A 23,673-nucleotide genomic window follows, 5' to 3' on the forward strand; every position below is an offset into this window, starting at 1 on the left:
ATTTAACTAGTTTTCTTCCTTCCTCTCCTTTTTCCTTGTTCCTTGTTCCTTGTTCCTTTCCATTCCATTCCATTCCATTTAATTTGAGAGAGAGAGAGAAAATGAGAATCCTAATCAGCCTCCACACCCAATGCAGAGCCTGATTTGGGACTCAATCCCTCCTGGATCATGACCTGAGCTGAGTTTAAGAGTTGGATGCTTAACTGACTGAACCACGGTGCCCCTAACCATTTTGCTATACTTCTTTTAGAGTTAGCTGTTTTGTTTTCATTCCTGGTGGGACTAATTATAAACTTTGTGATTTTAAAAGCACCAGTACTGGGCTAGTGGCTTTATTAGATGTACTTAATGAACACATTTAGATTTTGTATGATTTTCTTTTTATGATTCCTGTTTCATTCTTGTTTTGATTCTTGCTGCCCTAGGTCAGCAGTTTTCACACTTACTCAGGATCACTTTATAAGCCTTACTATTGAAGGGCCCTCAAAGAGCTTTTGTTTATGTAGGTTATATATTTATATTTACTATATTAGATATTAAAACAAAAATTTAGAATATTTATCTGAAAATAACAAACTCATATGTTAACATACATTTAAAAGTTTAATTTTTTTTTTATTTTTTGAGAGAGACACAGAGAGCAAGCTGGGGAGGGGCAGAGAGAGATAGAGACCGAGAGAGAGAGAGAGGGAGACACAGAATCCGAAGCAGGTTCCAGGATCTGAGCTGTCAGCACAGAGCCTGTTGTGGGGCTTGAACTCATAAACGGTGAGATCATGATCTGAGCCGAAGTCAGAGGCTTAACCAACTGAGCCACCCAGGTGCCCCTGTTAATGAAAATAATTATTTCTTGAACAAATAGAAAATTAGAACAGTAGCATTGTTAAGCATTTTTGTATGTCTTTGGTAGTGCCTGGCTTAATAGAAGACAGGTGGGGGGCACCTGGGTGGCTCGGTTGGTTAGGCGTCCAACTTCAGCTCAGGTCATGTTCTCGCGGTTCGTGGTTCTAGTCCCGTGTCAGGCTCTGTGCTGACAGTTCAGAGCCTGGAGCCTGCTTCAGATTCTGTGTCTCCCTCTCTCTGGCCCTCCCCCACTCATGCTCTGTGTCTCTCTCAAAAACAAATAAACATTAAAAAAAAAAAAAAAAAGACAGGTGGATCGTTATACCTACTTTGGCATTCAGTCTGTTGCTATATCACATACAGCTTCTCAAAAACTCCGCTGTATATTCCCGAGAAAGTGAGAATGAAAAAAATAATTACGGTCATGGTATTAGTGTTAGGAAAAAATTTTTATTTCAAGGATTCCTAAAAATGTCTTCTTTCCACTTTGAGAGCTGCGGATGTAGGTGTTACTGTCTTGATTTTCTGCCTCCTCATCTGTAGATTTATTTCTGTCTGTAGCCTCGGAGGAAGAGGTATATGTTTTCCTGTTTAGAGCTTTTTTTCTCTTCTCAGTCTCTTGATCATGTCACTTCATGTTTCAGGTCTGTTATTTTACTCCACTGTTTATTCACAGACTCATATTTTCAAATTCTTTCTTGTCTCTTACACCTTCCTCTCCCTTTTTCTGTTTCCTTTGCAGATTATTATTACTGATTTATTCTTTAGTGGTGATATTATATAAGGTTCTTTTTTACCTTCTTAAAACTATGTAAATTTGCCTAGACTGTCTTATCTATTAACATCAATACCATTCAGACATTCTTATCTGTAGGCCTGACCTCTCTTGAGTTCTAGACTCCATTTTCAAAGGCTTGTCGGACAACTCCAGCTAGATGTCTGAATTCATGATATTTCACTACAGATACAGTTATTTTGATAATTGTGATCAACTTCACCCAGTCACTCTAAACAGAAACCTGTACTTTATCCACTCCACACATGTAATTCATAATCAAGTGCTTTTCTGATTTATTTCCATTTGTTTGTCTCTGTTAACTGCCTTAGTTAAGCTCTCATCCTGTCTTGAATATTCATGCTTGAATTTTTTTTTGCATTTGCCTCTACACTCTTTCTGTGCTGCATTCCCAGTTATTAACTAGAAACCTGATCATATTATTTTTATGCTGAAAATATTTTTCTTGCTTGAAAAAATTTTTTTTTCTTGCTTAAAGAATAGTCTAAATTTCTGGTATGCTCATAAGATCTGTGGACTCTGTTAACTCATTACTTCTACCCAAACTCCTTAAACATCAACATAATTTAGAAATCAAAGTTGGTTTTTAATGTTTTGACCTTCCTAGAGTAAGTGTGAGGATGATGAATAATGTAATAGCAAGCATTTAATGATTTTTTTTAAATGTCTAGGACCTTTATAAACTTTTGCTTAGTTACTTTAATTGCTTAGCTTGCTATATAGTCCTTAGCCTCTGAACCAATAGTGTCCAACGTGGTCACCATATAGGACATTTCAAATGTGGCTACCCCAAACAAAGATGTGCTATAAATATAAAACCTACATGGGATTTTGAAGACTTAATACATAAAATAATGTAAGATATATCAAATTTTTTAATTTTGGGGAGAGTGAAGAGGGGGAGGGGCAGAGACAGGGAGATAAAGGATCTGAAGTCAGTTCAGCTGATAGGCTGACAGCAGTGAGCCATGTGTGGGGGGCTTGAACTCATGAACCACGAGATCATGACCTGAGCTGAAGTCAGATGTTCAACCAACTGAGCAACCCAGGCGCCCTGAATCTATCAATTTTTTAACATTGATAACACTTGAAATGATGACACCTTGCATGTATTAGACTAAATTAAATATAATACTTCATTTTGCTCTACTTTTTGAAGTATGGCTACTAAGTAATTTAGAGGGTACATTATGTTTTCTGTGATGCTAGAAAATTAAAATTGGACTTACTGTATTCTTTTGTTAATTAATTGTAGGTGTTAGAACTGATATGTACTCGTGAGTCAGGAGCAGTCTTCGAGGCTGGTGGCTTAAATTGTGTGCTTACCTTCATTCGTGACAGCGGACACTTGGTTCATAAAGATACCTTGCACTCTGCCATGGCTGTGGTATCAAGACTCTGTGGCAAAATGGAACCTCAAGATTCTTCTTTAGAAATTTGTGTGGAATCTCTGTCTAGTTTATTAAAACATGAGGATCATCAGGTAAATAAATCACTGTTGTATACTTTGTATTCAAAAAGTGATTTTATAGTGTGATGAAGTAGAGGTAATTCTGTTTTCTCTTTTTCTCATTTTATATTTCTATATGGTATTCCTTTTATGTTTCGGCAGTGAAACATTTTATTTTTTATTAAAAAATTTTTTTAATGTTTATTTATTTTTGAGAGCGAAAGAGCAAGCAAGTGCAGGGGAGAGGCAGAGAGAGAGGGGGACACAGAATCCAAAGCAGGCTCTGAGCTCCAACCTGTCAGTAGAGAGCCTGACACAGGACTCGAACTCACAAAACGTGAGATCATGACCAGAGCCAAAGTCAGATACTTAACCAACTGAGCCCCCAAACATTTTAAATTACAAACATGATGAGTTTATTTGTAAAATTTAAACATTTCAGAAATATATAATTTTTTAAAGCTACCTTATACTCAGTGTGATTTGATGACTCAGCACAATTTTGTTGACTTAAGTAGTTCTCATTGAAGTAAAATAAAATAACACAGCATTTAAAATCTTATATGTGTAAAATTTTTTTGAATGAGCATACTTTAGGAAATAGAACTGGACTTTTAAATACCTTTTTACCATTCCATTTAGTTATTTTTGGTTATTCATTGGTTATTTTGGCAGAGTTGTTCATAATAATAGTATTTATTGAGCTTTCACTGCCTATCTGGATTCTTCATATATATCATCTTATTTAAGCTTGGACAGTGAATTATAAATACTATTACCCCATTTAACATATCAGGAAACAGCTCGTTAAGCAGTTAAGTAACATCCATAGGTCATAGAGTTAGCAGAATGTGGAGCCAGGATTAAAATCTAGACCTTATATCCTTTCTGTAGCTGCCTTTCATATACTCTCAGTAATGAAATAAGCAGTACTCACCTTTAGCCCTTTTTAGGTGAATTTTATCCATATGCATATTCTTTACATCATTAGGTTTCAGATGGAGCTCTGCGGTGTTTTGCATCACTAGCAGACCGATTTACCCGTCGTGGTGTTGACCCAGCTCCATTAGCAAAGCATGGATTAACTGAGGAGCTGTTATCACGCATGGCTGCTGCTGGTGGTACTGTATCAGGACCATCATCAGCTTGTAAACCAGGTCGCAGCACTACAGGAGCGCCTTCCACAGCTGCAGATTCCAAATTGAGTAACCAGGTGTCGACAATTGTAAGTCTGCTCTCAACACTTTGCAGAGGCTCTCCAGTAGTCACACACGTAAGAGTGTTTTTGAATCTTTGATTTTTAATCTTGCAGAAAAAGTGTTTTTGTATAATGCAAATATATTGAACTTTTCTCCCATTCCCTTTCTAGGATCTCCTGAGGTCAGAACTTCCGGATTCAATTGAAAGTGCATTGCAGGGTGATGAAAGATGTGTGCTTGATACCATGCGTTTGGTTGACCTTCTCTTGGTGCTATTATTTGAAGGACGAAAAGCTTTGCCAAAGTCTAGTGCTGGATCTACAGGCAGAATCCCAGGACTTCGCAGATTGGATAGCTCCGGGGAGCGCTCACATCGGCAGCTTATAGACTGTATTCGAAGTAAAGATACCGATGCACTTATAGATGCAATTGACACAGGAGGTCGGAAAATATTTTTTTTTTTTTTAATTTTTTTCAACATTTTTTATTTATTTTTGGGACAGAGAGAGACAGAGCATGAACGGGGGAGGGGCAGAGAGAGAGGGAGACACAGAATCGGAAACAGGCTCCAGGCTCTGAGCCATCAGCCCAGAGCCCGACGCGGGGCTCGAACTCACGGACCGCAAGATCGTGACCTGGCTGAAGTCGGACGCTTAACCGACTGCGCCACCCAGGCACCCCGGAAAATATTTTTTTAAATATAAAAAGAAAAATGTGTGAGATAAGGAATTATATGGGCAATTTCTAGTTTTTAGATTATGGACAGTAGTTTTAGCAGTTGAGCCAGATAATAGAATGGCCATCCACTTCTGTATTCTCTCCCCATGTATATAATTATCAGCCTGGTACATGGTAAGACCAGAGTAAATGCCTATTAAATGAGTAAATGAAATGAGTAAAGGAAACTTGTATCCTGTTGAGTTGTGTTATATATTTAGGTTTTTTGTTTCTTACTTTATGTTTATTTTTAAGGCTTACAGCCTGGTGAATCTTCAGTGGCTTAAACATTTTAGAATATTTTTTTCTTAGCAGAATTTGTGGGTTATTTACTACTGTACGGTTTACTTAAGTGTTTAAAATTGGCTCTGGATTTTGTGGTTAGTGGTTATTAATAACAGTTTTGAAATGGTTCCCACTGTAGAGAAGTTCAGTGTGATTTTGTTAGATTTTTAAAAACTTATTTTTCTCCTTCAAACTTCCAGCCTTTGAAGTAAATTTTATGGATGATGTGGGTCAGACTCTATTAAACTGGGCCTCTGCTTTTGGAACTCAGGAAATGGTAAGCTGATAAATAAAAGCTAGTGTTTTAAATCAAAGATAGAACTGTTAATAAGGCAACTTTATGATTCTTCATAATTTTACAGGTAGAATTTCTTTGTGAAAGAGGTGCTGATGTTAATAGGGGTCAAAGGTCATCATCATTACATTATGCTGCATGTTTTGGAAGACCTCAAGTAGCAAAGGTAAAATCCAGGTTTTTAAATTATTAATTTCATATTTAACATTTACGTGGTTCCAAAATTAGAATGATATAAAAACTTTTATTCTGATAAGTCATGCTTCCATGCCATCTCCATTCACTCCATTCCCCATTGCTCATTATAAGTAAGTGTTTTTATTTTTTTAGTGTTTCGTAGCATAGATACAAACAAATATATATGCTTATTCCCTCCTTATACAAAATGTAGCGTGTTACATACACTGATCTATGCTTTTTTCATTTAATAGTATATATTGAAGTCCTTTTCCTTTTAGCATTTGGGTAACTTTTTTACATGTGTATACTTACCCTATGTAGATATACCACAAATTTATTCAGCCAGTCACCTGTTGCTAAACACTTTGTCTTTTCTTTCTTACTCTTGGCACCAAGTAACCTTGTACATATTTGTGTTATTTTTGTTTATCATTAAAGCAAATAACTTATTTGCTGAAGAATCATAATATTTTTGACTCTTAGGTTAGCAAAGGACCTTGGAAAGTTCTTTTTACACTTAGGAGAGAAATTGAGGTCCAGCAAAATCAAATGATAAGGGTTGAATTGAACCAAATGTGAGACTGATCTAGGTCTCTAGAAAATTCATAATGTGAAGTAATTTGACACAGTGTAATGTTAGTCTGCTACTAAGTCAGGCACACTTGGATTCAAGTTTCAACTTATTAGTAAAAAGATTGTTAGCACTTCAGCAAAAATTTGATGTGAAGTTTTATCAATTAAATGTATGTATATTCATAGCATGATTATTGTTGTAATTAGAAAAAAAATACATGAAAAACAGTGTAGTAGTCAACACATCGTAGATGCTCAAATGATAGTTGCTGTTACTGTCTTTACACTATCAGAAAATTTGGGATAACAACTTCACTTTCTAACCTGGGAAAGGTGTTTTCTTCAAGGCCAAATTCTGTCAATTTGAATTGGTTAGTTTTTAGAGAGATTGATGCTTCTAAGGATAATAAGAAATTTTTATTGACCTGTTTTCTTTTGACCTGTACTGTTTTGCAGTTATGAGTGGTTGAGTGGGAGAGAAAGAGCCAAATGAATTGTATCTAACCCTAACCTGTCTTGGTTATACATCAGCCTACAGTGAGCAATAGCTGCTATTACTAATAATGATATGATAGGTAGTACTGAGCACTTAACTCTGTGCTAGCCAGTGTCTTAGGTATTTAACATGTCTTATCATTTAATCTTCATAGATCCTTCTGGTTTTAATTGATTCTGTGATACACTGCCACTTTCCCTCTTCCCCCTCCATACACATTTTCACATCTCTTAAATAGGAAATGTTGTATAATTGCTGTTGACCGGATAGAAATTGCAGCATAGTTATCATTACCTGTTCATGCAACAAAAACTGTGAAATGGATTTAGTGATTTCAGTAAAGACTCCTGTCTGATAGAGGAGCACTCAGAAATGCTGCATCATTAATGCTCTTTATGGCACAGATGATAGCATTGTTTGTAGAAATACAGATCTTGTTGATTTTGAATCAAAAAGTAATTAATTATGAAGAATTGTGCTCAGAATATGAGGAAGGTTCATAATACCTTATAGTTCATTTATATTTTCTTTTTTATGTTTGTCCAAGTAATGTGTGAAAAGAATCTTAACTTTAAGAAAGTTCTTTCAATACATTCAAAACCCAAGCAATAGGAAAGCATGTTCCACAATTTAACTGGCATCTTTTTATTTCTTAGTGGTAATTAATGATGTATCTAATAATCTGTGGCATCCTAGATTTGGTAAAATACTGAATTATGATTCAAACCCCAGCAGTTTGGATTTTTTAGCCAGTACTGCATACTTTCCAGATGTGTGTATGTATTCATTTATTTGTCAGATATATCACATCATGATGAAGTTTAAAAAACTGCAGCTCTGAGACTGATAAGAAAAACATGAGATGTGTTCTCTGTTGGAACTTACAGTCTGCTAGGGAGAGAGTTCAGTGACCATTAAAAATGAGTGAACAGTAGGGGCACCTGGGTGGCTCATTTGGTTAAATGTCTGACTCTTGGTTTCAGCTCAGGTCACGATCTCAGTTTGTGGGATTGAGCCCTGCGTCAGCTCCGTGCTAACAGTGTGGAGCCTGCTTGAGATTCTCTCCCTCTCTCTCTGCCCCTCTTTCAATTGCACTCTCTTGTCTCTGTCTCAAAATAAACATTAAAAAAAAAAAAGTGAATAGGGTGAATTAGTATTTAAGACATAAATTTTGTAGTTTGTTCAAGGAGAATTGATTTAACTTGGTAATTGGTACTGCATAGGAAATGAGGAAATTACCGTGTCACAAACTTACACTAGGACCTCTGCGTTAAAAAATATTGGGAGGAGGAGTTTGATGGAGAAGATGATAGATTCACATGTGAATGTACTTCATTCGAGTTGTTAATAACCAAGTGAAATTAATCTCTAATATTTTCAAGATATAGATAGACCACTTTTAAGGTGATATATGCAAAAAAGTAGTGATTTGAGTTGGTGCCTGCTTTAAGTAATTATGAGAATCTGAAATCCTTGGGTACAGTCTAATGATTGCAGAATTGGATATTGAAGAAATAAAATGTCAGTTCTTATATTCAAATTAAATGCTTTACTTTTCTAGACTCTGTTACGGCATGGTGCAAACCCAGATCTGAGAGATGAAGATGGGAAGACTCCATTAGATAAAGCTCGGGAAAGGGGCCACAGTGAAGTAGTAGCTATTCTTCAGTCTCCAGGTGAGTGGCAAAATCTTTGTCTTTAAGCCATCTGCTATTACTTTTCAGCTTCACTTTTACAGACATAGCTTTTTATATATATATTAACATTATATAAATGAGTTTTTTCTCTGAAGTCAAATAATTATGTACATACACTTTCACATTTGATAAACCTTTAATAGTGTGCTATTTAGTGTACTTTGAGACTGTGGGTGCGTGATTCCAGAATGACAAAATCAAAAGTTTAAGGGGCATGGGAATGTCGTAAAGAATAGTTGGGGATTGTGTAGCTGAAGTACTTTGACCACATTTTCAAGTTTTCACTGAGTAGATGAATGCAGAGTCTTTATGAGATAATTTCTGGAATCAAGTGGAATATCCAAAATTATTTCCTTAAGTTGAGATTCAGTTTATTGGTGTGACTAATGTTCTTTAGTATTCATGTGCTTGCTTTGGCAGCATATATACAAAAAAATTGGAACAGTAGTATTCTTACAAATACCTTTGATAGATACAGTATCTTAATTTCAATTTAATATTGTTAATTAGGGATAATTATAGTTTGAAATTGGGTACATTCATCTTAATGTTTTTTTTTTTCATTGAGAGAAAAAGTTTCCAAAAGTTTATTTATTGAATAATATCTGCAGGTGATTGGATGTGTCCAGTTAATAAAGGAGATGATAAGAAAAAGAAAGATACAAATAAAGATGAAGAAGAATGTAATGAGCCAAAAGGAGATCCGGAAATGGCACCTATATACTTGAAAAGATTATTGCCAGTGTTTGCACAGACATTTCAGCAAACTATGCTGCCTTCAATAAGGTAGTTATTCATAGTATTTGTGTTTACTAGTTAAATTATGCAATTTGTACACTATTTATTTCCTCTTCCAAAAGGATTGAACTTTATTTTAATATTGAAAAGGTATCATAAGTTAGATTTTTAGATTTCATAAGAAGTTAGGTTGGAAATTTGATTGGAGAGTTAAATCTTTTCTTCTGATGATCTGACTTAAGGAGTTTAGAAAGTGAAGAAGACTAGATTCCTAAGAGTTTTTGTAGCTTTCTGAATATCAACTCTAGAGAAATTTTGGTAAGTACAGCAAACATTTATTGAGCTTTATGGAGGCCTTTTAGGTAGAGGCAGTGTGAGATGGTTATTGGAAGAGTTACCCAAATAAATGGGACTTGGCTTTTGTTCACTGTACCCTTGCAGTTTAGTGAGGATGATGTGAGTAATAATACAGAGTAGTGAGAGATTAGACATACCATCAGAGTTCTCTGGGAATATAGATGACTTAACAGCTAATCAGGCTGTGCAAATTGGAGAAAATTTTAATGCAGAAGTGAGATTTAGGGGCACCTGAGTAGCTTAGTCGGTTGAGCATCTGACTTCAGCTCAGGTCATGATCCCGCGGTTTGTGAGTTTGAGCCCCACATTAGGCTTGCTGCTGTCAGTGCAGAGCCGGCTTCAGATCCTCTATCCTCCTCTCACTGCCCCTTCCCCATGCACTCTCTCTAAATAAATAAAACATTAAAAAAAAAAAAAGTGAGATTTAGACCCTTGGCAACAGGTAGCTGGTCATGGTGGAGCAGCCCTGGAGTAGAGGCTGTGGTGGTGTGGGGACCTTATGCAGTGGCTGCAGGGCTGATGAGAAACTGCTAAAGTTCCTGTGGAAGTAAATTAGAATTTCCTAAGAATATAATGGATGGAGAAGAGAAAACCCATGGTGCCTATGAAGGCACTGAAACCATGTATGTCAAATTGATATCTTACGGTCATGAATTTATTGTAAAAAGAGAACATGCATTAACATCTGGAACAATTGGGGCACCTGGGTGGCGCAGTCGGTTAAGCATCCGACTTCAGCCAGGTCACAATCTCGCAGTCCGGGAGTTCGAGCCCCGCGTCAGGCTCTGGGCTGATGGCTCAGAGCCTGGAGCCTGTTTCCGATTCTGTGTCTCCCTCTCTCTCTGCCCCTCCCCCGTTCATGCTCTGTCTCTCTCTGTCCCCAAAAAAATAAAAAAACGTTGGGGAAAAAAAAAAAAAACAAACATCTGGAACAATAAAAGCCATGTTGAGAGATGAAGTCAGTTTTAGAATGAAGTCAGTTTTAGAGAGATCCCCTCACATATGCTATCAAAAGTATACATGTATTTTATGTATAAGATTCGCTATACTAACAGCTCCACAGAGATCCCTGAATTCCCAGTTGCACCTGTAATTGCACTGGAACTGCTGATAGCTGCAAACTTCCTAGATTGTTAAGTAAAATAAAGTACAATAAACTGTTAACTTTTTTCAGGATTTAATACCTGTACTTCAGCTAATTTTTTCATATATAGCATGTTGCCTGTGTGCAGTTGAACTTTTTAAGTTTTATTTATTTTGAGATAGAGTGCACAAGTCAAGGAGGAGCAGAGAGAGGGAGAGAGGGAGAATCCCAAGCAGGCTCCACATTGTCAGCTGTCAGCTGATGTGGGGCTCAACCCACGAACTCTGAGCTTATGACCTTAGCCAAAGTCACACGCTTAACTGACTGAGCTGCCCCGGCACCCCTGTCCTCGGGTCTTTTGAATGGTCTGTTGCTTCATATCATTTAGGTCTCAGTTCAAATGTTTTGTCCACTGGTATTTATCCACCTAATTTAAATTTATCCCTAGGACACATTTCACGTAAATTATGATGTTTTGCAGTCCTCATAGAGCTTTCAGTGTCTGAAATCTTGCTCTTCTTTGACTTTTGTTTGTTTTATTGCCTTCCCTCTAAAGTAAACTCCATGAGAGCTAGCCCTGTGTACTGCTGCAAAGACAAGGAGGTATAGAATAGGGTTTGATACTTAGTAGGTAACTCAGTAAATATTTAGTGCATGAGTGAGTGTGCTTTGTTAGCAGTAGCAAGTATTTTAGTATCGATGGAGTATGTTTGGATTACTGTGATATGTTTGGATAGCTCAGTGAATAATATAAAGTAGGAGCCTTTATGACCTATGGAAGGCCCCTGTGGCCCATGCTAATGAGCATGGACTTTACTCCAGAGTTAAAGAAGGGTCATTAAATACCTGTGAGGATATTTGTTACAGTTGATTTTGTGATTTATAAAGATTACACTGGCAGCCCAGTGGAGAAAAAGACTGGGGGAGAGCAAGAAGGCTATTAAACAGTTCATTGTGAACTGTGAAGTGTATGAATTTCAAACATTTGCTTGGGGGCTGGATTGGTGGGAATAAATTCGGAAGGTTGAGAGATGGGTTGTTTGACCCAAGGGATTGATGACCAGTTTGATACGAGTGATGAGGGTAAGAAAAGGGTAAAGAATGACTGCTGAATTTTTGGCTGAATGATTGAGAATTTTATTTTGGTCATTTTAAGTTAAGGAGGTCTTTAGAACATGTAGTTTCGTAGGATCAAGTGCCTAAGAGTTGACATTAAACTGCAAGCAGCATGCTTTAAGTAGGAGAAAAGTATCAGTAAGACAATTGACTGTGAACATGAAGTACTTGGTTTTTATTCTTCTCCAAATAGCTTACAGAGATGTAGGTGTTAGTGGGGCCACCTTTTTTTTTTTTTTTTAATAAAACTTAGAATTGTCTTGAGTGAGCAAGTTCATTTTTGAACAAGATAATTTGACCTGAAAATTTTAGAGGACTAGCTGTCAGTATAATAAAAGAATCCTGATACATTTGGAGTAGAATTGCTTCATGTTAAGGTCATCAGAAAATTATAAAGTATGCTACCATATAAGAGGGTTCTTTTATTAGATGTTTATTTTGTCACCCTTTTAAATGTTTTAAGGTTATCTAAATGTAATTTTAGTTTAGTGCATTTGATGCCAAATTCTCCCAGGTAATAAATAGACACATTTAATTGTGGCAAGTAAGAAAGCCCAAGTTTTAGGTAAGAGCTCAGCCTCTGGAGTCAGTGCAAAGTGGGTCCAGATGCCAGCATTGCCATTTCTAGATTGGTGGCCATGAGCAAAGTACTTAACTTCTTTCATCTTAATTGATTTATCTCTAAGGTGGAGATAATTACACTAAATTCTCTTTAGGTAAAAGAAAAAAAATTAGATGTGATTAAGTGTTTAGCATAGTGCCTAATATTTTAGAGGTATTTGAAAAAAGTTCACTTACAGAATTATTTAGCATTATTTAAAAAAATTAAAAACAAAGGGGAGTAGGTTACAACCTGATTTTTTTACCATTTCATTTTAAGATTTATTTTAAAGTTTATTTACTTATTTTGAGAGAACGTGAGCAAGAGAGGGGCAAAGAGAGAGAGATGGAGAAAGAGAGAGGCCCAAGCAGGCTCTGCACTGTTAGTGTGGAGTCCCACACGGGGCTCCATCTCACCAATGGTGAGATCACGACCTGAGCTGAAATCAAGAGTTGGATGTGCAACCAATTGAGCTGCCCAGGTGCCCCTCATTTTAAGAGTTGAATAGTTGAATACTCAGCCTGTGTACTCTGATCATACTGTTAAAGGAGGGTCTACAATGTATGGACTTTAGCTGTTACCTGTCAATATTCTGTAATACACAGTGTCTGCTTAGGAAATAAAAATCGTATGACAGATTAGTAAAGGCTTTTTTTTTTAATTATTATTTTTTAATGTTTATTTTTGAGAGAGAGAGAGAGAGACAGAGACAGTGCGCAAGCAGGGGAGGGGCAGAGAGAGAGAGGGAGACACAGAATCTGAAGTAGGCTTCAGGCTCTGAGCTGTCAGCACACAGCCTGACGTGGGGCTCAAACTCACAAACTGTGAGATTGTGACCTGAGCCAAAGTCAGACGCTTAACCAACTGAGCTACCCATGCGCCCTAGGGCTTTTAAACAGGATAGCAATATCCTTTCTTTTCTTCCTTCCTTCCTCCTTTCCTTCTGTCCTTTTTTTTAATGTTTATTTATTTTGAGAGAGAGAGAATGAGTCGGGGAAAAGGGCAGAGAGAGAATCCCAAGCAGGCTCTGCACTGTCAGCACAGAACTTGACGCAGGGTTCAATCCAACGACCTGTGAGCTCATGACCTGAGCCGAAATCAAGAGTCACGTGCTTAACTGACTGAGCCATCTAGGCGCCCCTGTCTTTATTTTTTTTTAAAATGGTATGTTATGAACAAACTTAGCATACCATCTATTGTAGGCATTTTCAAGAGAAGACTTTACTTTTGCATGGTGTCTGGCTTTGTAAACTACTGAAAAAAACACCATATTCAGCTATGCCTCTTAGGAGGGCAGTTTTAATGGTGGTGTAGTATGTAAAAACCTGATAGTATTCTAAGATTCTTCTCTCCAGTTAATGGAGATATAATTGTATTAGTTAAAAGTGTACAACATAATGATTTTATTTATGTATTTTTGTTATGATTAGACCTAGGACTGTACACTTTGTTTTTAAGGAAAGGCTGCTTAGAATTTTGAAGAGGTTTGGTAAACAGCTTTGGAGTTAGTGTCAATAACTGGACAAAGATTGAGTTTACTTTTCAGAAATCCTTGAGGATCCAATTTTTTTTGAGAAAAAAGTAGGACTTGGTTGAATAAAAGGGGAAATTGTTCTTGGATGAAAATATTAAATATTATAAAGATATAAATTCTGCCAAAATTAATTCAGAGATTATGCAGTTTTAAAAATAACTACAGAGTTTGTTTTAGAACTTGACAGATCTTAAAGTTCATCTGGACGAATGAATGTGTGAGATTTTAATAATCTGAACAGCTAGTATAAACTTACAGTAATTAAATCTTTATGATAACTAGCATAAGAGTTTATAAATCAGTACAATAGTCTAGCCCCCCAAATTGAGCCAATAATATATAAGAATTGGATGTGTTATAATGGAGATTTCATAGATCATTTGAGAGAAGGGAGGGTTATTAAATGGCATTAGAATGTCTACTTTGTGGGGCGTCTGGGTGGCTCACTCGGTTGAGCAACTGACTCTTGATTTCAGCTCAGGTTATGATCCCAGTGTCATGGGATTGAGCCCCACATTAGGCTCCTCACTGAATGTGGAGCCTCCTTAAGATTTTCTCTCTCCTTTGCTCCTCCCCTGCTTAGTCGTATGCATTCTCTCTCCCACTGCCCTAAATAAATAAACTTAAAAAAATAAAAGAATGTCTTTTTTGTGTTTTGACTTAAAAAAAATCAGGTTAGTTCTATACACTGTATATCTAACCAAATTCTAGGTGAATTTAAAACAAATTTTTAAAAAAACTATGGAAAAAATATTCTTGAATGTTTATCAGAATTTGATAGGAAGAATGACTTTCAAAGCTTGTTTGTGTTAGTGCTATCATGTTAAATTTATTTAGATTGTTATTCAAATTTAGTCTATCAAAAAAAGCTGCATGTGAGAAACAATATTACCCAGAGCCAAAAAAGTGCCAGCAATATAAACTCATAATCCAAATAAATACTTGTTAGCAACTGTGACCAAGGGATACTGTTTTGTTTTGTTTTGTTTTTTTATACAAAGCACACATAGAGGTTTTTGGTAAAAACGTAAGAGCCTCTTAAAATGAGCTGAAGACATAGCAAAGTGTTCAAGAAATTGACAGAAAAATATTAGGTATAATTATGGAGGTATAATTGGCATAAAATCGTAGGATTTTTAAAGCATATATGTCTTGGTGATTTGACATATGTATACCTTGTGAAAGGATTCACATCTTGTTAACTAATACATCCATCACATCACATGTTTATCTTTTTGTGTGTGTGTGAGAATGTTTAAGTTCTGCTCTCAGCAAATTTCAGTTACGTAGCATGGTGTTATTACCTATAGTCATCATGTTTTACATTAGATCCTCACACCTCATTCATCTTAGTTTCCTCACTCTCAGTCCCTGGCAACCACTTTTCTACTCTGTCATCTCTGTGAGTTGACCCTTTTTTTTTTTTTTTTTTTGATTCCACATGTGTGATACCATTCATTGTTTGTCATTCTCTGGCTTTTTTCATTTAGTATAATACCCTCAAGGTCTGTACATGTTGTTGCTTAATAGCCTTTTTAAAAATCAGTTTGCCAAGTATGGATTCAGTACTGATACACATTCAGTGCATAAGAAAGTTTTTAGACCGTTAGATCCAAGAATCCTTCCAATGAAGAAATAAAACTTTCCACAAAAATAGGGCACTTTATAATAGAAAAGCCTTGCAAGCTAAATGGTCATAATTTATATAATAGTGTTAGAGAGGAAAATTTTAGGTTCTGAATACTATTTATAGTGTATTAGTTAACAGAAGAGTTTGAGTTTAGGTTCTGTATGTATTAGCCCTGTGACCTTAGTACACTTGCCTACCTTTCTTTGTTTCACTTATGCATCTGTAAAACTGAGCTAATAAAACCCACCTCATAGGGTTTGTTGTAGGGATTAAATGAAGTGTAGTGTCTTTAAAATACATAAAAGGGTTTCTGCTTATAATGGCTTAGCGCGATAGTGGCAGATAGACAATATATAAATATTTTTATTTTACAACCAAATATAAATAACCATTAACAAAAACTGGAAAGAACTAATCCTATTAGGGCAGTTTGCCCTTCATTGACCTGCCATTTTCTGTAATGTACATGAATTTGTAATAAAATACTTTTTTTAGTTGAAGAATGTTTGGTCTTAGGAATTGCAGCCAGAAAGAGTAAGGATGCACATCATGCTATAGAAATACAGCTGTGTACATGCTTTCATGGTCTTTAGTAGCAATTTTGTCCCTCCATCCTTTCCTGTGCAGGTTACCCCAGAATTAATGATATCTACAGCTTGGTGCCTAGGATTTTGTTCTATGCTTAGAAAATATGTGTCAGAGGAACTTTTGTCTTTTCTGTAATAGATCAGTCTCCTTTTAGTCTATTATAATTTAAAAGTGTGTGGATATATATTTATTTTACTTTAGAAGAACAGGTTCCTTGAGATTAGTTTCTGTGATTTTATGGAGTATCTATGTTCTGAGCAAAGCGGTGGATGAGAAGGAAAAGGAAGCATGCTGAATTGTTAACAGTTGGAATATTTAGGGACATGGGATTACTTGAATCTCTTATTTTCATTTATATGAGGCATAACTATAGTGACCATGAGTTTAAATTTGACAGAGGACAAAAATGCTTAATTTGAGAATTGATTTCCATATAAATTACCAGATATTTTAAGTTAGAGCCTTGTGTTTTCGGTTATAGGGAATTTTAAGATAGTTACAACTTATTCTTTACTTGATTTTCTAAAATTACCATGACATGTTAATAGCCATGCTGTTAAATATAAAATAGAATAGCACATTTAAGAAAGTTTAAAGATAATTTCAGTTGTAATGAGTTTATTAACAGAAAATTTGTGAAATTGCCTAAAAAAGTGAACATAAACTAGTGCTAGTATTATTTTTTGTATACTTTTTTTATTAAAAAAAATTTTTTTTTAATTAGTTTTATTTATTTTTGAGAAGCAGAGAGAGAGAGAGAGCGTGTGTGGGGGAGGGACAGAGGGAGAGGGAGACACAGAATCGGAAGCAGGCTCTAGGCTCTGAGCTGTCAGCACAGAGCCTGATGTGGGGCCCAAACTCATGAACCGTGAGATCATGACCAGAGCCGAAGTTGGACGCTCAACTGACTGAGCCACCCAGACGCCCCTTTTATGTATACTTTAAAAAAATTTTTTTAATGTTTATTTGAGAGAGAGAGAGAGATTGAGAGGGAGGGAGGGGCAGAGAGAGAGGGAGACACAGAATCGGAAGCAGGCTCCAGGCTCTGAGCTGTCAGCACAGAGCCTGATGCAGGGCTCAAACTTACGAACCATGAGATCATGACCCAAGCTGAAGTCAGACGCTTAACCGGCTGAGCCACCCAGGCGCCCCTATATACTTTTATTAAAGTGTACTTTTTAGCAGAATGTATAAAACTTACCATTGGATATTTTAGTTTTCGTTAATGTATAGTTGCATTTTATTTTATTTTAGCTTCTTACCCTGGCTTCCTAAAAGTCTTTTTTTTTTTTTTTTTTTTTTAAGGAAGGCAAGTCTTGCTCTCATTCGAAAAATGATTCATTTTTGCTCTGAAGCACTCTTAAAAGAAGTTTGCGATTCTGATGTTGGTCACAATTTGCCTACAGTACTAGTGGAAATCACTGCAACCGTCCTTGATCAGGAGGTGAGCTTTTTATCTTTTTTGAGAGTCATGTACCTTTAATTTCCTTTAGACATGGTCAGTAAGATAATTTAATTTTTGTTTTAAGTTCAGTAAATTGTTTTGTCTGAGAAACAACTGCATTTGTCTACTTCAGGCAACTAAACTTACTTTTATCATTTTCCCATAATTTTCTTTTTTTTTCCTCCCAGGATGATGATGATGGTCACTTGCTGGCATTGCAGATCATAAGGGATTTGGTGGATAAAGGTGGTGATATTTTTTTGGATCAGCTAGCCAGACTTGGTGTAATTAGCAAAGTGTCAACTTTGGCAGGTCCTTCCTCTGATGATGAGAATGAAGAGGAATCAAAACCAGAAAAAGTGAGTGATCTTAATTGCAGGGTTATCTGGAATAGGGTATCTTTGAGGAAATCTAATTCTAATTTATGATGGCTTTTGGCAAAATAATGGCAGTGTGAAGTAGTGGTACTTTAAAAAACTTATTGAGGGGCGCCTGGGTGGCGCAGTCAGTTAAGCGTCCGACTTCAACCAGGTCACGATCTCACGGTCCGTGAGTTCGAGCCCCGCGTCGGTCTCTGGGCTGATGGCTCAGAGCCTGGAGCCTGTTTCCGATTCTGTGTCTCCCTCTCTCTCTGCCCCTCGCCCGTTCATGCTCTGTCTCTCTCTGTCCCAAAAATAAATAAACGTTGAAAAAAAAAAATTAAAAAAAAAAAAAATAAATAAACATTGATAAAATTTAAAACTTACAAAAAAATTGTGGGTATTGGAGTGTTCTTTATAAATTTACTAATTATTGACGTTTTGCCCTATTAACTTTGCATAGACACTATGTGTGTGTGTGTGTGTGCGTGTGTGTGTGTCTGTATGTGTACATTTAAGAAATATTTGAGGGGCACCTGGCTGCCTTAGTTGGTAGAACATGAGGCTGTTGATCTCAGAGTTTTGAGTTTGAATCCTACACTGGGCATGGATACATAGTGCCTCTTTTAACACCCTAAAACTTCACCAAAAAACCAGGACGTTCTCTTGTATAATCCTGGTATAGTTATCAAAATCAGGAAATTTAATATTATATAAAACTATATTTAATTCAAAGACCATATTCAAATTTGCTGTTGTCCTTAATAGCAGTTTTCCCCCCTGGTCTAGAATCGAATCCAGGAGCATGTATTACATTTAGTTATCATGTTCCTAAGAACCCAGCCTTTCTTTTTCTTTCATAGCCTTGGCATTTGTGAAGAGGACAGTCCAGTTAATCTGGACAGTGACCCTTACTTTGCGTTCGTGATTCTATGTGGTTAGATTCAGGTTATGTGTTTTAAGCAGAGAAACCACAGAGGGGATTTACGTTTTTCTCAATGTATAATGTGCCTTAGAGGCACACAGTGTCTGCTTTTTTGCTGATGATGTTACTTGGATCACTTGGTTGTTTGTCTCTGTCTGGTTTCTCTATCACAGAGTTACTCTTTTTCCTTTTGTAATTAATAAGTAATTTATTTATAGGGAGACTGTGTAAATCTATGGTTACTCATTAAATGTATACCCATGAGTTCCTTCCTTCCTTCCTTCCTTCCTTCCTTCCTTCCTTCCTTCCTTCCTTTCTTTCTTTCTTTCTTTCTTTCTTTCTTTCTTTCTTTCTAAGTTTATTTTTGAGAGAGAGAGAGCAGGCATGTGCAGACAGCATGCAAGCAGGGGAGGGGCAGAGAGACAAGGGAGACAGAGGATCCAAAGCTGGCTCTGTGCTGACAGCCAAGAGCCCCATGTGGGGCTTGAACTCACAAACGGTGAGATCATGACTTGAGCCAAAGTCATACACTTAACTGACTGAGTCACCCTGGTGCTCCATACCTGTGAGTTTCAGTATCCATTGATAATCTTGCCTTAGATTGCAAATTTAAAATATGCCTTATCTGTCTCTACAGATTCCAGCACTGAGACCTAACATGTATGAATGCTTCCTATATATTAGTGACAGAGAGGTAATATTTTTGAGAGAATGGTAGAGTATAGGTTTTTATTGTAGAATCCTGAGAGGGTGAGTGATAGAGATATTCCTAAATTACTTGAGGAACCTGAGGGATTTAACAACAAAACAAAATAAGAGGTGATACCTGGGGGCGCCTGGGTGACCCAGTAGGTTAAGCGTCTGACTCTTGATTTCAGCCTTAGGTCATGATCTCATGGATTGTGGGTACATGCCTCATATTAGTCTCTGCGCTGACAGCCTGGCACCTGCTTAGGATTCTCTCTCTCCCTCTCTCTCTGCCCCTCCCCCACCCACACACATGCTTGGGTGCTCTCTCTCTCTCTCTCTCAAAATAAACAAAGAAACTTAAAAAAATGAGGTGATATTAGGTGATCCCCCCAGAATTCTTTTATCCAAGAAATAGGTTACAAATACCATATGATTTCACTTGTGTGGAATTTAAGAAAGAAAGCAAACTAGCAAAGAGTGGGTGAAATGGAGAAAGACACAAACTAAAAAACAGACTCTTAACTGTAGAGAACAAACTGATAGTGACTAGAGGGGAGAGGGATGGGGGCTGGGTGAAATAGGTGATGGGGATTAAGGAGTACACTTGTGATGAGCGCAGGGTAATGTATGAAAATGTTAAATCATTGTATTGTACACTTGAAACTAATATTACACTGTTCGTTGACTGGAATTTCAATAAAAACTTATAAAAAAGGTTATAGATGCCCAGCTTTTTGTGGAAATTAACAAGAAAATTCTAACATATGAGAATTCTAGGGACCTAGAATAGCCAAAGCAACATTGAAAAGGAATAAGTTGAAGGACATCTACCAGCAGATTTCAAGTCTTAACTGTAAAAGGTAGGTTAGCAGCGGGGTGGGGGGAATAGGTTAATGGCCCACACATACATGGTCAGTTGATTTTCAACCAAAGTGCTAAGGCAGTTCAATGAAGAAAAGATGATCTTTTCAACAAGTGATGCTTGAATAAGTGGATACGTACACACACAAAAACGAAAGTTTGACCCTTACCATGGGTACCACGTAAAAAATTGGCAGAAAAAAAAGTCATAGACTGAAATGTACAGGCTAAAATTATAAAACTTTTAGAGGAAAAGGAAGAAACTCTTACTGACTTTGAGCTTGGCAGTGACTTCTTAAATAGGATGTTAAAAGATTATACCGTAGGGGCCCCTGGCTGGGTCAGTTGAAAAAGCATCTGACTCTTGATCTCAGGGTTGTGAATTCATGGCCCACCTTGGGTGTGGAGATTACTTAAAAATTAAAAAAAAAAAAAAAAAAAAAAAGGTTATACTATAAAAGAATAAAAAAAAAATCAGTAAGTTACTTTATCATAATTCAATTTCTTTTCTTCAAGGTACATTGTTTAGAAAATGAAAAGACAACCCAGAAAATTCCCTCAAATTTTATTTGTCTGAAGAAAGTTTTTTTGAGAGAGAGCATGAGTGTAAGAGGGGCAGAGGAAGAGGGAGAGAGAATCTTAAACAGTCTCCACGCCCAGCTTGAGCAGGTCTTGGGGTTTGATCTTACTACTGTGAGATCATGAGCTGAAATCAAGAGTCAGATGCTTAACTGACTGAGCCACTCACGCGCCCCTGAAAACATTTTTATTTGGCCTTCTTTTTTTTTTTTTTTTTTAATTTAGTTTTTGAGAGAGAGCAATCAGGGGAGGGGCAGGGAGAGAGGGAGAGAGAGAATCTTAAGCAGACCACACTGCAAGCACAGAGCTCAGTGTGAGGCCCCGAACTCATGAAACTTGAGATCATTACCTGAGCCGAAATCAAGAGTTGGACAGTTAGCTACCTGAGCCACCCAGGTACCCCTGGCCTTCATTTTTGATGGATATTTTCAATGCCCACAAGGACTTTGGCTAATTGTTTTTCAGGCACTTTGAGAGATGTTCCCTTGTCACCTGATGTGCATAGTCTCCATTGAGAAATTTGTTCCATTTCTTGTCTTAGTTCCTTGTTATATAACATAAATCTTTTCTCACAACATCTTTTCTTACTCTGGCTGTTCTTATGATATTATCACTGATTTTTAGCAATTTGACTTTGCTGTCCTTTGCTGTGCTTGGTGTGTTTGTGTATGTGTGTACATGTGAGTGTTCATACCTGCTCAGGATTGTTTAAATTTCTTTGTGGGCTTACAGTTTTTATCAAATTTGGAAATTGTTCAGGATTTAGAATGAAACTTTCTGACCACCTTGTATGATCTCTGGGAATTAATTATTCAGCTTACAGTTTTCCGTTTGTTCTTTGCCCAACCTTATGGAGTATCCCCCTAGAAATGAGTGGTTTAGTATTGGCTAGAGACATGCTGATCACTTTGCAGAATATTTGCTAGAGACATGCTGATCACTTTGCGGATTTCTAGAGGTCTTTTTTGCTTGGCTCCCTAATCCTGAACTCATCCTCTACATATTCTGTTTGCTTTTAGCCTCTTCAAACACAGATCTCCATTTCCTCAACTCATAGTGCTGGATTCTTTGTTCCCTCTTCTTAACACCTTAGCAAGAAATTTGTGTCTGGGCCTAAGGAAATTACCTTGTTTGTTTCTATTTTCTGGGGGATCATGGTCCTGTGTTGCATATTGTCCAGTGTTTGAAAATCACTTTTTCATATATTTTGTCTAGTTTTTAGTTGTTTACAGTAGGGTAAACAAGAATGGACCTTGTTAACCTGCATGGCTTAGAGCACAAGTACTGATGTTTAGAGAAATTTATAATCCACATTTTATAATATTTTAGTGTTACAAACTAACTATTTCAGGGGGAAAATACATATTTAGGTATAATAAGTTTCTATGAAGTTTAAAAGTGCTTTACCCATACACCCATGCATGCACACACATGCCAAGTTCATATATGTTTATGATGAATATTCTGTATATTACATGTTATCAACAGAATAAAAATTTTTAGGATGTCAGGGTAGGAAAACAGTGTTTACAAATTGTTATTTGTTTTAAACATGATCTAAAATCTTTTTATGATCATACAAATGATCCAGTATATTTAATTCACTCTGCTAAGGGTGGAATCTTAACTTTATTCCTAAAAAGCATCTATGATGATTCAGGTGCACCTCTAGGATTGGATACCATTGATCCAGTAAAAACATTCCTTTTTATGTTTTTGTTTTTTTTTTTTTTTAATCAGGCCCAGAGATGTGGTGAGTTTGCCAGGGTCCTAGATAATTAGCTAGTTGTGTGTAGACCTAATCCATTGGCTTTCTGTACTACTGCAGCTGAAAATGTTATAACTTAGGTCATTATTTATGTGAGTTTCTTAACATTTTTAGGACTTACAAGATTTAGTTATAGGTAACTCAGTGAATCAGAATACATATTAAACTAGAGGCAACTAAATATTATGTTCAGCATATTTTAATATATACACACACACATAATATATTTTATGTTTATTTATTTTGAGGGTGGTGGGGGGGACAAAGAGAGGGAGAGAGAATCCCAAGCAGGCTCTATGATGTCATCGTGGAGTCCGATGCGGCACTCAAACCCTTGAACCGTGAGATCATGACGTGCATCTAAACTAACAGTTGGATGTTCAAATGACGGAGTCACCCAGGCACCCCAAATTCAGCATATTTTAATTCTAAATTTGATACATGGACATATTTAAAAAATACTTGTGAATATTTTGAAGAGATACTATTTTGTTTCATTGAATAATTTTACACATTTAGGAAGATGAACCACAGGAAGATGCTAAAGAATTGCAGCAGGGTAAACCGTATCATTGGAGAGACTGGTCAATCATTAGGGGAAGGGACTGCTTATATATATGGAGCGATGCAGCAGCCTTGGAATTATCTAACGGCAGTAATGGATGGTTCAGATTTATCTTGGACGGGAAACTTGCCACCATGTATTCAAGTGGTAGTCCTGAAGGTGGATCGGATAGTTCAGGTAATGTTTGTTTCAATTAAAATGTTTTACAAATTTCTGTAATTTTGATTTGTTTTTCTAATATTTTTGCTAGCATTGTCATAGAAACATGATCATTGATGATCATATGGCCAGTTTCTTTAATAT

At 36.6% G+C, this 23,673-nt stretch overlaps 1 protein-coding gene and 1 non-coding gene across 11 annotated transcripts in view; one reads left to right on the forward strand and one right to left on the reverse strand.

Annotated features, from left to right (window-relative positions):
- The window catches only part of HECTD1 (HECT domain E3 ubiquitin protein ligase 1), a 93,781-nt gene that overhangs the window by 22,491 nt on the left and 47,617 nt on the right, over positions 1-23,673 (forward strand). For all 10 annotated transcript variants that reach the window (XM_025918556.2, XM_086709975.1, XM_086709972.1 and 7 more), the window contains exons 4-13: positions 2,895-3,122; positions 4,081-4,362; positions 4,459-4,729; positions 5,491-5,567; positions 5,653-5,751; positions 8,396-8,510; positions 9,143-9,317; positions 17,485-17,623; positions 17,812-17,982; positions 23,325-23,547. In XM_025918556.2, coding sequence (XP_025774341.1) covers positions 2,895-3,122; positions 4,081-4,362; positions 4,459-4,729; positions 5,491-5,567; positions 5,653-5,751; positions 8,396-8,510; positions 9,143-9,317; positions 17,485-17,623; positions 17,812-17,982; positions 23,325-23,547 — 1,780 coding nt within the window. The remainder of the gene's footprint in view (positions 1-2,894; positions 3,123-4,080; positions 4,363-4,458; positions 4,730-5,490; positions 5,568-5,652; positions 5,752-8,395; positions 8,511-9,142; positions 9,318-17,484; positions 17,624-17,811; positions 17,983-23,324; positions 23,548-23,673) is intronic.
- Positions 13,570-13,709, reverse strand: LOC112856712 (small nucleolar RNA SNORA15). The gene has a single exon (XR_003223257.1). It is a non-coding gene; the product is annotated as a small nucleolar RNA SNORA15 (small nucleolar RNA).

This window comes from Puma concolor, chromosome B3 (assembly GCF_028749965.1).
Source record: "Puma concolor isolate L17-30 chromosome B3, mPumCon1.1.hap2, whole genome shotgun sequence".
NCBI lineage: Eukaryota > Metazoa > Chordata > Mammalia > Carnivora > Felidae > Puma > Puma concolor.